The sequence below is a fragment of the Elephantulus edwardii genome, unplaced genomic scaffold (genome assembly GCF_000299155.1).
Source record: "Elephantulus edwardii isolate Elephantulus edwardi_28Jun2011 unplaced genomic scaffold, EleEdw1.0 scaffold00066, whole genome shotgun sequence".
Classification (NCBI taxonomy): Eukaryota; Metazoa; Chordata; class Mammalia; order Macroscelidea; family Macroscelididae; genus Elephantulus; species Elephantulus edwardii.
In genome coordinates this window covers 10645324-10662491 of record NW_006399816.1, presented here as the reverse complement: position 1 = coordinate 10662491, position 17168 = coordinate 10645324, and the positions used below count along the sequence as shown (strand labels likewise).

Genomic DNA, 17168 nt, shown 5'->3' with positions numbered 1-17168 from the left:
TTTCTTTTTACCAAACTTTTTAAAAAGAGGAAACCTCTCTGGATGATTGCATTGAGCAACCAACTTTGAGAGGCAGTTGACTGCAGGGAAACTGGTAGTATCAGAACCAAACAGATAAGATGAACTGCTGGAGCTGTTAGAGGTTCCTTCTTTGTTGCAAAGCTGTGTAGACCTATGCTGGATGACTGCAGAGGCTGATGCATTCAAATCTATATAAAATCTATATAAATAGTTACAGTGAAGTAGACAAAGCCCACTTTCTACCCCATCCTGAGAGAGCGAGTCAGCGCTCTGACAGGGAGGGCTTCTCTCTGTACCAGCCTTCTTGTTTTACTGCTCTTCACAGATACTGTTTTGTTTTAGTTTTGAGGGTTTGTTTGTTTGTTTTTTACAAAGTGACGGTTTTTGGCAACCCTCCAACAAGTAAATCTATCAGTATCCTTTTTCCAACAGTATGGACTCACTCTGTGCCTCTTTGTCACATTTTGGTGACTCTTATAATCTTGCTAACATTTTCATAATGCTTTGCATACTTAATAGACTATGGTATGGTATAAGCCTAACTCTATATGCCCTGGAAAACCACAATTTGTATCGCTTGCTTTGTTTTTCTATTTGCTTTTTTACAGTGACTGAGACCAAGCCCTCAATGTCTTTGTGGCATGCCTGTAAAACGAAGAATGTATCTCAAATGAAATGGAGTGTTTATAACAAAGGGAGATGGTGATTGCCGCCACCACCATGGCCCCAGTTCTTTCCATTTTCTTCTCATGAGACCTCTAAGAAGAATCCTAGAAACTAAGGAACCAAGTGAAAATCTCTTGGTCTCCAGAAAATGTAATTTTTTTTCAGAAAATGTAATTTTTAAAACATCAAATAAAGAGGAAAGAAATAGGATTTCCACAGAAATGGATTTTGTATCCAGCCTTCTGTAGTTGGAAACTGGAAAGTTTTGGTGACTAGACGTGGTAAATGGAGGCAGGTCAGCGCAAGTGGCCATATACCTGTTATTGTTGTTGTACCATACTCAAAACTGACCCATAGCTGACCCTTCAGTGGGTTTTCAGAGGCAGTTTATCTCACAGGAAGAGATTACCCATCCTTCTCCGTGGAGCAGCTGGTGGACTCAAACCACGTGACTTCAGGATTGCAGGACAGCTTCTTGCTGCTAGGGCACCAGAGCTTCCTGCCATGCGCTTTAACTGTGTATTAGTTGGGAATATTGAATGGCATCAGCCAGTGTGTGGTTGACTCAGTGGCTTAGAAACTAGACTCAGATCCAGGTCTGTTTGTTGGCTTGGTGCTTGTGAATGTAGTGGAGGAGGACGACCTCCTCTGGTTCACCATAAGTTCCCAAAGGGAAAGAGGCTTTCAGAGTATGTGCTCTCAGATCCCAGGCTTTCAGTCTTCAGCCTGGGTTGTGTGCTCTCTTATGATCTAGAATGTGCAGAGCAGGTCTTCTCACTTCCAATATCTTCTCACACTTTCATGGTGCCTTCTGCACTATACATATGGTGCCAAATGACTAATATGTAAGGAACAAAAGGCGGTACAAACCGTTGAGCTCTACCACTAACCAAAAATACAATCAATGGTGCTGTGGAATAGGCCATTAATCATCTGCTCCTATAAAAATTACATCCAAGAAAACCCATGAAGTGGTTTTACTCTGTAATACATGGGGTCCCCATGACTTGGCATTTTACCCTTAAGCTTTCTCCTTGCATACCAAAGCTCTGCTTAGAAGCAGATCACTTTTCTTCTGAGATATCATTGGGTGGATCCAAACTGACCACCTTTCTTCAGTTACCATCTAAGTGCCAACCATTTGTGATACCCAGGAATCCTGATGAGCTGTCCTGACACCTGTTAGAGGAAATGGGCTTCTGAACTTCCTGCTCAAGGGCTCATGAGGCATGGACAGTTCTGTAGAAAGACAAGCGTGCCCTCCGGTGGCCTGGGCCTCCCGTGATCTGGGAGAGGCAGACCAGGCACTGCGGGACTCCGTGGCATGAATGGCCCTGTCGTCTCTGGACTTCATGGATTTCTATTGTGCAGCCAGTGTTCTCTCTAAAGCCAGGTCTCATTCTATTCCTGACCTGATCAAGAACTTCTAATGGCTCCCAAATATTCATACATATTCATTTCCTATAATAGAAATACAAGTGAGTAGCTTTAACAAAAAAAAAAAAATATTTTCCCCCATAATTTGCTGCTGCTTTTGTTCTTGTTGTTACTGTCGTTATGTGCTGTCATGTCAGCCTTGACTCATAGCAACCCTATGGACAACAGATCTGAATGTTGCTTTATCCTGTGGTTCATGCTTCAGCCCGTTATACACTCACTGTATCAGTCCGTTTTGCTAAGGGTCTTTCTCTCTTTCCCTGACTCTCCACATTTCCCAGCGTAGTATCTTTTCCCAAGTACTAGCCCCTCCTGACAACATACCCACAGTGTGTGAGACAGAGTTTCACCCTCCTTGCATCTAAGGAGTAAACTGGTTACATTTCCTCCAAGGCAGACTTCAAGTCTAAACTTAGGGAATTGATTCTAGGGGAAGACTCTCTTGGTCAGCCATGGAGGATGGTCTGTCTTTCTTTTCTGTTTCTGATCCTAGTTCATTAGCAGTCTTCATATGATGTGGATCTTCCTTGTCTCTCCATATGCTCAGCCCTCTCCGTGCTTAATCTGTTCTTTTCAGATCTCACAGTGATTGGTAGCACACCCATTAGTGGGACTTAGTCTCAGTAGTATAAAAATGGACTCCATGATTGAGTTATTGGTTTCTAGCCATATCAGCTTAATGGAGAACAATACATAACTCCTCCTATGCTTAGAACCACTAACAAGAGCAAACATTTCTTCACTACCCATATGTGCCAAAGGATAAGTGCATAACTACTCACAGGTAGGTGCTGTCATCTACATTTCACAGTGGAGGAAACAGTAGGTATGGAGAGATCACGTAGATGGTCTGGAAATTGTTTGGGATTCCAGACTATCTCTAGAGTGCATGCCATTACTGTAGTGAGTTCCACACCTGTTCACCAACCCTCTGCTTCTGGTCGTCGTCCCCCATAACCCTGCATCAGACAAGCTCACTGCTTCATAGCAAATAGATAAACAAAGTCACACACCCTTATGGACAGATTTGATTATTTATGAGCATATTATACATAATTCATACATTATACATAGTACACTTGTATTATGTTAGTCAGTGTAACAGACACAAGACCTAAGTTGCAATTAAAACATGAGACAAATGTAGAGTCTAAGATTTTATTTGTAAGTCAAGGGGCATTAAAATAAAACAAACCAAAAAATGGACTCCACACCCTTCACTTGCCACCATCCTCATCACTCCAAGTCTCTTCTTCACCAGCCACACCACACTGACTACCTTTCCTCTAATGTCACCCCTCTAATGCCTCTGCCTTTGTTCGTGCTGTTCCTGATGCCTTTTCTCTGTCCTCTGACCAGTGAACTACTACCCTTAAAACCCCTGTTGAAATGCCACCTCTTCTCTGAGCTCCTCTTCACGCTCCCATGGAAATTTTACCTGCCTCCCTTTGCATGTTATATTATCATCATGTCTGATTGCCCTTATATTCCAAGTCCCCCAAGTCATGGGCTATGTCTTGTCTTTACCATTTACCAAACCCGTTGCTAACAGTTCCCACTCATGGTGAACCCAGGCATGTCAGAGTAGAACCATGCTCCATAAGGTTTGCTATGGCTGACTTTTTAGAAGTAGATTGCCAGACCTTTTTTCCAAAGTCCTTCTGGGAAAACTCTCCCTCCATTGTTTGATTGGTAGCCAACTGTGTTAGCCTGTGCATGAGTTCCTTATCGTCACAGCCCTCCATTATTTCTTAGCACAGTTTATATACATACTTAATATGTAAACTCTAAAGATTGTTTTCGGTTACTAAGTATTCAGAGGGAAATATAGAGTCAAAATAAATCAAATCTTATAATATTCCAAAGAATGAGAATTAGTCATACATACATTGCTAGTATATAGCAATGAAATGAGAACAAAGATTTGGCATTTCCCTTTACTCAAGCCCCACACAGCCTGTGATCCTATAATGTCAGAGAGAAAGCCAACCTTCTTTCCTTCATACTCTCTGATTTTTAGTCCAAATATATCACATCATGTTTTCAAAATTGCACGGCTTTGATCCTCTCTAAACTCATAATGCCAATGTGAACCTGAATTGGGAAAACTTTGTTATGTGTCCATTTATTTTTTTAACTGGAACTATTTTTTTTTTTTACATCTTACCAAGCTGAACTTTGATTCATTTAAGACGTGTGTGTATTTTTCTAAAAGAGAAAAACAACCAGATTTTTTATGCATCCCTGCATACTGTAATTTTTATACATCCCTGTTTACTATATTGGTCAGGAAAGGAGAAGGCTATTTTGAAGATTGGAATTCTTAAACAGGAATATTCACATGTAAATGGGACTTCAGGGTGTTTCCAAGAATCTTTTCTCTGAATGCTGAGGTTGGAAAAAGATTAGAACAATAGAGCTCATACTTTCATTCTATCCAGCCGCACTTATTAAGTGCCTACAAAGAAATTAAGTTATGTATTCTACTGGACAGTTGAGCTGCAGAAGTTTCTTTAAAGTGTTCAAAAGCAGAAATGTCATAAGGTGCACCTGACCCGAACCATAGTGTTTCCAGTTGCCTCATAAGCATGTATAAGCTGGCAAGTGAATAAGGAAGACTAAAGAATTTATGCCTTTGAATTATGGTGTTGATAAAAGTTATTGAATATACCATGGCCTACTGGTGTAGTCCAGAGAGTGCTGTGCTAATAACCCAAAGGTACAGCTCTTTGATGGTTCGAGTCCATCAGTGGCTCTGTGGAGAAAAGATGGATAATCTATCCTCTTGCAATTTACAGCCTCGTAAACTCAATAAAAAGACAGCTATGAGTCAGTTCTGACTTGATGGAAATAAATAAATAAATAAGCCAGGAAATTAGCAGACTTGTCTTGGAAGAAACACCAGAGTGTTTCTTAGAAGCCTTCTAAGAAGTGAGGATGTTGAGACTTTATCTCACATACTCTAGTCATGTTATGAGGAAGAACCAGTCCCTGAAAAAGATTGTCATGCTTGGAAAAATAGTTGCTGTTATTATATGCTAGTAAGTCAGAATTGACACTTAGCTGACCCTGCACTGCATTTTCAGAGTCTGTAAATTGCATGAGAGGAGATTGCCCATCTTTCTCCCATTAAGTAGCTGATTTCAAACCTCTTGCCTCTGGGTCACCTCTTTATCACTAAGCCAGCAGAGATCCCTTGAAAGAGTAGAGGGTGAATAAAAACAGAGAAAAACCTCAATAAGATGAATTGATATATATGTACAATGTGGGCTCAGACACACCAACGATTCTAACCTACCCATGAAAGAAGAATAAACAAGCACATGAAATTGGCCTTTCCCTTCTCCTCCTTAGTTTCAGTCTTTCCACAGCATTTCTTTATCACTTGCACATTGACATTTTCAAAAAACACAGGACCTTAAAAAAAAAAAAGTAGAGTGTTCTTCAGTTTTGGGGGTTTGTCTGATGTTTCCTTGTGATTTGATTGAAATTCTCAGGCTGGATACTTCATGATGATGGTCTGTCCTCCTGAAGGTATGACACCGGGAGATACACCATGTCTGTCTTTGCTCACTGGTGTTGACCAGTTTCTCCACTGAGACATTATTCTGTTTCTCTGTGCTTACCAATAAGCAGTCTGTGGTAACTTAAGACCATGGGGTAATGCTGCGCTTCAACAATTTTTCCTCCTAGGTTTAGCGTCTGTTCATTTTTCTTTACTGATCCCATGGTTTCCATCATGGTTGGAAAATTCTTTTCCACCTTCCAGCACTTCTTCCAGATTTCTTGGCACAATCTGGCGAGCACGTCCAAGGTAGCATCTGTTTGTGGAAAAGTGTCATTTGGTATTCCATCAGTTCCTGGTGCCTTATATTTTTGCCAATTCCTTCAGAGCAGCATAAACTCCTTCCTTCATCATCCTTACTTCTTGGGTATATGTTGTGTCATGAAATTCTTTTGTGTCAGCCAAACATTTTTGATACAGTGACTCTGTATACTCCCTCCATCTTCTTTTGCTGCTTCCTGGTTCATTCAATATTCTGCCCATAGCATCTTTAAGTATTGCAACTTGATGCTTGACTTTGTTCTTCAGTTCTTCTGCTTGAGAAATGCCAAGCAGCTTTGTCTCTTTTGAATTTCTGATTCCAGCTCTTTGTACATTTCATTGTAATACTGTGCTTTGTCTTCCCGAGCTGCCCTTTTGAAAGCTTCTGTTCAGCAATTTAACTTGATTTCTTCCTTTTGCTTTGGTTTCTCAGCATTTTAGTACAATATTCAGAGTCTCTTCTCACATCTATCTCTGTCTTTTCTCCTTCCTCTGTCTTTGTAATGACATTTTGCCTTCTTCCTGGATGATACTTTTTTCTTCTTTTTTAAGAATTTTTTTTCTTGGTTTGCGTACAATAATTTGTTTACTTTTTGTTTCATTCGTGTACATTGTTTTGAGGTTCCTTTGCTATCTCCTTCCGTGGCCCCAAGATTTTCATCCCCTCCCCAGCCCCAGCCCCCCTTCCCCTTCCATCTTTGCATATCCATATACATCTTACTGGTTTATCCTTCTGGTTTTACAATAATGGTCTTGTGCAATATTTGTTCTTATGCACCTGAGTTAGCTTACACAGTATAAAGCTTTGGAACCTCTCCCATGTTGTACAGTATTTTTTAAAATCATTGCTCCTGAGTGCTACATCATGTGAATATACTGTAATTTCTCAATTCAGTTGTTTGTTGGACATTTGGGCTGTTTCCATGTTTTTGCAATTGTGAATAATGTTTCTCTGAATATTGGTGTTCAAATCTCTGTTTGTGTCTCAGTTCTATTTTCCTCAGGGTATATACCTAGCAGTGGAATAGCTGGGTCTTATGAAATCTCTATGTTCAGCTTTTTGAAGAAACACAAAAAATGGCTGTATCATTTTATAATCCCAATGGATGCTATTTTTGATAATCCTCCTATAGCTAATCTGCTCTTTGTCCATTAGTGTTCAAGTCTTCAAACCTGTTTTGAGATTTATTTATTTTTAATTCAAGTGGTATGGCTTCAGGGTAAAACTTTGATTCTTGTGGCTTTTTTAAAAATTACTTTTAGTTTGAACTTGCACATGAGTAGTTGATGGTCCGTTTCACAGTCAGCACGTGTCCTACTTTTCATAGCTGTTATTGCGCTTCTATACTTAGACCACAGTTGTCCCAACAGAGGATGGAAACACTGCATGGTTCAAAATCAAGAAAGGAATGCCTCAGGGATGTATCCTTTCTCCATACCTTTTCAGTCAATATGCATAACATGTCATTTGGGAGGCTGGACGTTATGAGGAGGAATGCAGCATCAGAACTTGAGAAAGACTCATCAACAGTTTGCACTGTGAAAATGACACAGCCTTGCTTGCTGAAACTGAAGAGGACCTGAAGTGTTTGCTGTAGAAGGTCAAGGACTGCAGTCTTCGGTACAAAGTGCAGCTCAACATCAAGAACACAAAGATTCTCTCCACCAGGCCAATTGGCAGCTTCATGATACATGGAGATGATATTGAGATTGTTAACAATTTCATCCTCCTCAGATCCACAATCAACACTCTTGGCACCAGCAGTCAGGAAATCAAAAGACTGAGAAAACACTTCTGAGAAACAAAAATGAAGTGGGAGGCATAGCACCCCCTGACCTCAAACCTACTACACAGCAGTAGTAACCAAAGCAGCATGGTACTGTTACAATGACAGCACATAGACCAGTGAAACAGAATTGAGAAATAGACCCAGCTATCTATGGTCAACTGATATTCGACAAGGAAATAAAACCTATCAAATGGGGAAATGACAATCTCGTCAACAAATGGTGCTGGCAAAACTGGACTGCCACCTGTAGAAAGCTGAAACAGGATCCACATTTCATACCATACACAAAAATCACCTCAAGGTGGATCAGAGACTTGGGAGTAAAGCCCAAAACTATAGAGTTCATCAGAGACAAAGTGGGACCAAGCTTAGAAGGCCTGGTCTACTGTGTAAAGAGATGGCTAAACACAGCCAGAAATGCACAATCTGAAGAGGATAAAATTGATGAATGACACCTTCTAAAGATTAAATCCCTGGGTGCATCAAAAACTTTTTCCAACAGGGTAAAAAGAAAACCTCTAGTGGGAACAAGCATTTGGCAATACCATCTCAGACAAGAGTGTCATAACAAAAGGATTCAGAATACTCCCGGGCCTTCTCAAGAAAAAGACTGATAACTCAATGACAAAATGGGCAAAAGACATGGAAAGAGTTTTCACAGAGGAAGACATTCGAATGGCCAATAGACACATGAAGAAATGCTCAAAAGCACTGGCATTAAGAGAGATGCAAATCAAAATGACGAGATACCATCTCATTCTAGTAGAAGTAGCAAAGTTTAACAGGACAGCAAGTAATAAATGTTGGAGAGGATGTGGAGAGATAGGAACTTTTAACACACTGTTGATGGGATTGTAAAATGTACAACCACTCTGGAAAGCAGTTTGGCGCTTTCTCACAAAGCTGAACATAGAATTCCATTTCACCCAGCTATTCCATGGCTTAGAATATACCCAAGAAAATGAGAACTGAGGCTCCAATGGGAACTTGTACACCAGTGTTCATAACAGCATTATTCACCATCACAAGAACATGGAAACAGCCCAGATGCCCAACCACAAACATATGGATTGAGAAATTGTGGTACATTCATAAAATGAAATACCATACAGCACACAGGAACAATGATTTTGTAAATTACTACCTAGCTTGGGAGGGACTGGAGAGCATTATGCTGAGTGAACTAACTCAGTTCCACAAGGACAAATACTGTATAAAACCATTATTGTAGAATGAGTATGAGGATCCAAGGAAGGGGGAAGAGTGGAGGCAGAGGGGTGAGAATGGGTTTGGGGGTAGGGTGTTAATCATAAGGTTGCATAATTTGATTGATGAGGGGGTGAAGGAAATGGGAAGGATCTTTTGTGAAAAACTATATTCAAACTTTGTAAATATATCTGTAAAATTTTTAAAATTTAAAAAAATGTTGAGTTAGGAAAGTTACATTAGAAAAGTCTATAGTCCGTGACCTCTTTATTGAGCAATGATGTCGGTTGGGAGACTAAGGTGCATTTGATCCAGGCCATGGTCTTTGCAGCTACTTGGTATGTATGAAAGAGTTGGACAGTGACTAAGGATAACAGATGAAAAACCGATGCCTTTGAGTTGTGATGCTAGAGAAGAGTATTGAACATACGATGGACTGCCAAAAGAACAAACACTGTCCTGGAGAGAATGAAACCAGGTTGTTCCTAGGAGGCAAGGACTTTGAAACTCCATCTCACATACTTTGGGCATGTTGCCGTGAGGGACTAAACCTTGAAGAAGGACATCATTCTTGGAAGAGTGGAGGGTCAGCACAGAAAAGGAAGACCCTGGATGAGATGGGGTGACACAGTGACTCTAGTATTGGGGGAACAGGTTTGTCAGAGACAGTGAGATTGATTCACAATAAGGAAAGGTTCAGAGATATTGTTCATAGAGTTACTAGAGTCCTCCTCAAGGAAACAGTGCATAACAACAACAGCATCATGATGTTGCCTATTGGTCTGTCTAATGGTAAGGATCTTTGTTTTCTTGCTGTTGAGATGCAAACCATATTGAAGGCTGTAGTATTTGATTTTGTGCAGTAAGTGCTTAAGTCTTCCTCACTTTTTGCAAGCAAAATTGTATTATATGTATAACATAGGCTCTTGATGAGTCTTCCTCCAATCCTGATGTTACATTTTTCTTCATAGAGTCCAGCTTCAGGAATGATTTGCTCAGCATTCGGATTGAATAGGTATGGAGAAAGGATATAACCCTGATGAAGGCCTTTCCTGATTTTAGACAATACAGTGTTCCCTTGCTCTGTTCAGACAACAGCTTCAGGTTCTAGATATAGGTTTCATATGGGCATAATTAAGTGTTCTGAGATTCCCGTTCTTCTCAATGTTAGCTATCATTTGTTATGCTCTGTACAGTCAAATTTATAGAAGCATATTTTTCAAGTCATTCTCAAGAAGTGGAAATTTTGGATTGAAGTGCATGAGCACTTAAAATTTTAATAGTAAAAACAAACTGCTCTCTAATATGTTGTTGTTGTTGTTGTTGTTGTTAGATGCTGTCAAGTCAAATATGATTCACAGTGAACCTTTTAAACAACAAATCTGAACCCTGCCCTATCCTATACCAGCCTCACCGTCTAGCATGCTTGATCCCATTATTATAGTCACTGTGTCAATCCATAGTGTTAAGGGTCTTCTTCTCTTTTGATGACCTTCCACCTTTGTAACCATGAGATTTTTTTCCAAGGAGTAGCCCCTCCTAACAACATGCATGCCCAAAGTATGCAAGACAAAGCTTCACCATCCTTTCCTTTAAGGAGCACCATTGTACTTTCTGTAAGACATACTTGTTTCTATAATGTTTGCTTGCTCAAATTCCTGTCAATACTGACAGTATAAATTTTTAATTTTTTTTCAAATTCGATGGGTCAGAAATAACTTAGTGTTGTTTTGATTTGTACTTCATTCATTGTAAGTGAGGTTAAGCATCTTTTTTTCATCAGCTCATGGAATATTTGTGCTCGGTGAAGTGAAGTGCCTATTGGTCACCATTTCTGCCTGCTTTTCTTCTGAGTGGTTTGCCTTTCTTTGTCATGTATCCTTCTGTTCAGAAAGCATTTGCTGAGTCCAGACTATGGGAATGAACACTCTACTGGGCTTTACAGCTGTAATATGAGGAAACACCAGGCCTTTGCCAATTTGGGTATTAATTAACAGATAAGACTCAAATAATGCCCTATATGGTTCTACCCACTGAGTCACTTGAAGGAAAGGCTAGTCTGTCTCTGACAGCATGTAACAGAGCAGCCAGGCCAGGATGGGAGTATAGGAGCCTGGGAACTTTATGCGAGAAGCTCACAGCTAAAGGATAAATAGGATTTAGAATTGAGGGAGAATTTCTGGTGAAGAGCAGCCAGTATTTTAGGTGTAATGTGTGTTCTTCCCAATCTCCACCGGTGACCCTTCTTTACCACCCAGTATGCCAAATTGATTTTGTAACTCAATCTTCAAAGCTTCACGTTGTGGTTTTTCAGTAGCCATGGCAACCAGCCAGCCAGGCAAGGGTCTGCAAGGGGAGGACTCCTCCTCCCCTTCCTGCAGCCTTTACCTCAGCAGACCTGGCCTGTTGTAGAAATGCTGTTGAGAATGGATTTGACGAAAGAAACTTAAAAACAAATGTACACACACACAAAACCTGAGTTTTTATATTTTAGAAGAATAGCTCATTCATTGCTGTTGAATCAATTCTCGTTATAATGGCAGCCTTATACATGTTTACTAACAGGATCTAGCCTCGTTATATCATACAGTTTCACCAAGAGAAGGGACAAGGATTAAATGAAGATGCAGAGAGGCTATCGCTGATGGCGAATAGCAAAGTTTATTGTTGAACTCTTGTCTTATATTCTTTTTGTAAACAGAAAAACAACTTAGCCACAAGGCCAGCAATACATTTGTTTTGATTTATGAGCCACCTGCTAACAAGGCTTTCAACTAGCAAGCAAGGCCATCAGGACAGAGTCTTTAGGGAGGGACATACCATTCTGCACATCCCTGCTTGGCCTTGGGGTTCAAGGAACGGTTAAACTTGTTTTTGCTCCCCTTCAAACATCTGCACATTTGAGCCTGGCACAAAATGGCTACTTGCATAAAATGGCTGCAGTATGGCTTACTTTTTAACATCCTACTTCCTTGAGTTGTTTTCTGTCAAGCAGATACTATAGCCAAGATAGAGTTAGTCTTGCTGGTCTTTTGGTACAGGGCTAATCTTGCTTTATAAGTTGCAGGGCCCCAACAGTTTACAACATCTAGGATAGAAGGTTGCTATGAGGTTTGATGGTGGCGAATTTGGTTTGGTTTTTTACTAAATTCTAGTGTGGTGCTAGAGAAGAGTATGGAATATACCATGGACTGCTAGGAGAACAAACAGATTCATCCTGGAGAGGATGAAACCAGCTACTCCTTGGAGGTAAGGATTCTGAAGCTTCATCTGGCATACTTTGGACATGTTGCAAGGAGGGACCAGTGCTGGGAGAGGGACATCATGCTTGGGAGAATGGAGGAACAGCGCAGGAGGGGAAGACCCTCAATGAGATGGATTGATTAGGTGACTGGGGTAATGGGGGTAGGTGTGTCAGAGACAGTAAGATTGGGAAAGGATAGACCAGGATTTAGACCTGTTGTACATCTGGTTACTATGAGTCAGTCGTGGGTGACTTGGTATATAACAAGTGTTGAGGGTTTAAAAAAACTGAGATGAGATTAAGCCATGAGTTGATAATTGTTGAGGCTGTATGGTTCCTACTTAAAGGTTTAGTATGCTGTTCTCATAAATTTTGTTTCAGTGGAAATTTTCCCATAATGAGTTATTAAATAATAAATTCTTTAATTCTGTCAAGTGAAGGTACAAAATGCCTGTGGTGTCACGGGGCACTTAAAACAGGATTTCTTCTGAACTGGATCATAGATGGGCTTGTGGGTTTGACCTATTGGTAAGAAGTTGCATGGCAATCACAAAGGTAGCAGTTCAAATTCATCAGGTGCTCCACAGGAAAAGGATGAGCCATTTCCTCTTGTGAGATCTACTGTCTCTGAAAATTTGCTGGAGGGTCAGCTATGAGTTGGTTCCAACTCTGTGGCACACAGCAGCAATAGTGTTCAATGGCCAAGTGTTTGCTCTCATATACTGCACTTTCTGCTCTCCTCAGCCCTCATGCCCTTTATTCCTTGCTCCTCTTCTTCCCTCTTCCCCACTCCTGACTATGGAGCTCCAAGTCATGTCATTTACCATCTCCTGAACTTGAACAAGTTCCCTCATGTCACTGAGTCATCCTCTGAAAAATATGAAAACAAGGTCCTCTGCTTGGCAATGTTGTGAGAATTCTGATGATATAATATAGAAATATAAGATATATTAAATAGAAATATCTAACACAAGTCACAACCTCAGATGTTCACACAAGATGAAGAAGTTGTATAAATGAGTGAAGCTGCCCACGTGGCTCTTTATCTCTAACTTTGCCACTTCTCATAATGATATGAAGTAGAACCGGCATGATAATAAATGGTAAAGGAGATTTAGCCTCAGAGTTGAGTAATAGAGAGTAGGGATTGAGGCAAACTGGCGTGTGCAGACCCCATCTTCTGCAGCCATGAAGGAATGTGAAGCCAATGTTACCATGTCTTCCTGTTTTACAAGAGAGGCTGGAACTCTAAATTGTTATGTAAAATGTCTCAATTCTTAAATTCAGGATTAATTATTTAAAAAAAATCACGGAGGCCAAAGTAAGCCTCTTTTTGAGCCAAAATCAGCTCATAAGCTGCCAAAATGTAACCTCTCACCCAGATAATGATAAAGACTATGAGTGTTTGCCTTCCCCCACCTCTTACCACCTTCCTTTCTCTTACTTACCACCCTTCCACTTTTCCTCATCTGTCTCTCCCAGCAACCCCAACCCTTCATTTCTATGCTAAGTCCCAAGAGGTCAGAGGGACTGAAGTGGTTTGAAGACGTGATTACACAGGAGGGGTTGTGATCCAGTTGCCTAATCAAACCCCCCTTCCCTGCTCATCCCACCCCCACTCCCATACCTGTATCAGTGTCTGGAGCAAACTAGACACCAGCAATTGGGAAATAGATTCATACACACATTCTGGGCTTATTGATGAAACTGTTTTCTTTTTCTCAACAGCCTTGCGAAGTCGCTCTGGCCGCTCCATCATCAATGGGAACTGGGCAATTGATCGACCTGGAAAATATGAGGGCGGAGGGACGATGTTCACTTACAAGCGTCCAAATGAGATTTCAAGCACTGCAGGAGAGTCCTTTTTGGCAGAAGGACCCACTAATGAGATCCTGGATGTCTATGTGAGTTTGGATGCTTCTGGATGGTTCTCTGGGTTTTGTGGCCTGCCGTTTCTAAGCACAATGGTTAGAACAAGTACACTACAAACCATTGTCCTTGCTCAGTAAAGCCTTGGGAATGGAGCTGTTTGAGGTGCCTCTTAAATGCCTGGCATTCGAATATACCATTTACCTCTGAATGTACCTCGCTTCCAGAAACCTTAAACTCTACCAGATGCTTATTACCCTCCGGGTTTATTGACCCAGTAAAGCCAATTCTACTTGTTGAACCAAATCAGAGGCAAAACATATCCTTGATTTCACGAGTATTGGATCTCTTCCAGTCACTTTTCTTCTAATACTAATTTGGCATGTTTTCCTTTTATGGTATAAGAAGGCAAATGCCTCAAGCAAGACAAGACCTCTCACAGTTCCCAGCCTTCTTCAAACTCTATTAAAACCAACGAAGAAATGAGTGTGTTCCAGATGACACAATAAATCTGAAATAACCATATAGAGAGGTTTACCAGAAGTTCCCAGTTTCTTAAAAAAACTACATTTATATTTATTTTGCAAGAAGTTAAAATATGAAGTTGTCCAGGAGTTAAAAATGCCCCTTAGTCTTACAGAAACAACTAGAATCCAGTCATGAGTGAACCAACTCAATCCCATAATAATGGACAAATACTTCATTAAACCATTATTGTAAAAATAGAAGGATAACTAGTAAAATGTATATGAAAGTCCAAGAGTGGAAGGGGTGGGAACAAAGGAGTGAGAGTAGGAGGGGTGAAGTCACAGGGTCGCACAATTTGGTGATGGATGGAGGGAGGGGGTAAAGGAAATGGGAAAGATGGCAGGACATATAAAAATGGGATACTGGTGGGCATAATTCAGTGGGAATTCATTTTATAAAACAGTGTATGGGAATGATGTATGAAACACAGTGTGAATGAAGGAAAGTGTGAAACACAATGTATAAAAATTTTGTATGCAAACTAATAGAAAACATTTTTTTTCAAAAACGTCAGGAAATAAAAAGTGACAAGAAATAAAAGCTTGAAATAACTTTTTGATGAAAAAAAATGAGCCTGCTCATAAATATACATACTGCTACTGTCACCAAAGCCATACTAGTCCCATGGTATTTGCTGTGTCAGACTTTCATAAATATTATTAATTGCACTGTCATTACTTCTCCAACTATACAGTTACACATTCATTCCTCTTTGGCTTAGTGGCTTGTAGAGGAGAAATTATAAAGAAAGCCTTGTTGCAGTTAATTTAAGGGATTTTTTTTTTAGACCATCCAGTTGGTTATTTGACTCTAGGTAGATTTCTAATGGCATCAGGTAAAAACTCAGTTGTTAAGGACCCAGTGTGGGTGGTCCAGGACACGTCAGCCAATAATAATTGAATAAATAGGACAAAGCATGCACTGCCAAGTGCTCCCACGGAAGAGGCAAGGGGGGTGGATAAAGGAGGGTTTCCAGCCTCAGACCAACCAAGCGGCAGATTATACAGAAAGAGTATGAGAGAAATGGGGTAGGCCAAAAGATCTTGAGGTCACACCAAACTGTACCCAGGCATGCTGTGCTGACCATCACCTATTCTCACTGTTGACGGTTTAGCATTGGTCCCTGGTATGTAGATGGCTCAAATGGCTCTCATATCTGCCTGCTTTGGGGTATTTTATGGGCTACTGACCCCATTTCACAGGGAGGGAGCCCAAGATGATGGCAGGAATGAAAAGAACAAACACTCTCATGAGTCAAACAGGACCCGCTCATGCAGGAATGACTCAGAGACTCTTGTCCCTAGAAAGGATCTGAGAGATGAGCTGTGATTCTCCCTGCCAAGTGAAGAAATCAGAGATGATGAGATTCAGGTGTTTGCTCCAGGTTACACAACTGGCTAACAGAAGAGACAAAAATGATCACAGCTGTGACAGGCCTCCTTGCCTGGTCCATAGTTGCAACCCAGATTCTCATTCTGCTGTTCTGTGTAGCTTCCACCTTGCAGTCCACCGGGAGTCCTGGGTTTGAGGTACTTTGTGATCCCCAGGCAACAGCTGTGGCTGTGACGTCAGCCCTGACTCATGCCAGCCCCAAGTATGCCAGAGTAGATCTATGATCCGCGGTTTCAATGGCTGGTATTTCAGAAGTAAAATCAGGTCTTTCTCTCAAGGTGCCTCCAGGTAAACTCAGACTTGCATCCTTTCAGTTAGGAGCTGCATGTATTCACAGCATCATCCAGCAACTATAGTCAGAGAGTGTCCCTTATACTGAAGCCGTCAGGAAAGAGGACCATGGTGTACCAGCTGTGCTGACACTAGCCTTTTTGTCCACAGATGATACACCAGCAGCCTAACCCTGGAGTCCACTATGAGTACGTCATCATGGGGACTAATGCCATCAGCCCCCAGGTGCCACCTCACAGAAGACCAGGTAAATTCCCTTGTCATACTTCCAAGCACAATGTCATTTCCTACTACAGGCCTCTTTCTCTTTGTGCAATAATTAAGAGCTTGCCTGCTTTTAAAGATAAGCTCTTTCCTGATCATCACCTGAGCCAGGAGGATAGAGTTCAAACTCACCTCTGCCCTTTCATGCTGTGCAACCTCAGGGGAAAGTCTGTGCCTTCTCTGAGCATATTTCTCAATCTACAAAATAGAGTTGAGAGAACCATCCTCAAAGATCTTTGGCTTTGTTTGTGGTAGGGAGACTGGGTTTTAAATAAATTAGTTGTCTATCCTAGCACAATCCCTGGTGCCTCTTTTAAACCCAGCTTGAACTTCTGGCAGTTCTCTGTCATTGTACTATTCTAGCCATTTTTGGATGATCTTCAACAATATCTTGCTTACATGTAACATTAATGAGATTGTTCTATAATTTCCATGTTCTGTTGAATCATCTTTCTTGGAAATGGGAACAAGTATGGATTTCTTCTAGGAAGTCAGGTAGCTGTCTTCCAGATTTCCTGGCACAGACTGGTGAGCACACTCGGGGTTGCATCTGTTACTTGGAACATGTCAATTAGTATCCAATTGATTCCTGAAGACTTAATATTTACTATATAATACTATTAATTTTTACTAT

General features: G+C 40.8%; 1 protein-coding gene across 2 annotated transcripts in view; it reads left to right on the top strand.

Moving 5' to 3' along the window:
- Positions 1–17168, top strand: part of THSD4 (thrombospondin, type I, domain containing 4) — an 868930-nt gene that overhangs the window by 781858 nt on the left and 69904 nt on the right. For both annotated transcript variants that reach the window (XM_006888340.1, XM_006888339.1), the window contains 2 exons: positions 13919–14094; positions 16421–16517. In XM_006888340.1, coding sequence (XP_006888402.1) covers positions 13919–14094; positions 16421–16517 — 273 coding nt within the window. The remainder of the gene's footprint in view (positions 1–13918; positions 14095–16420; positions 16518–17168) is intronic.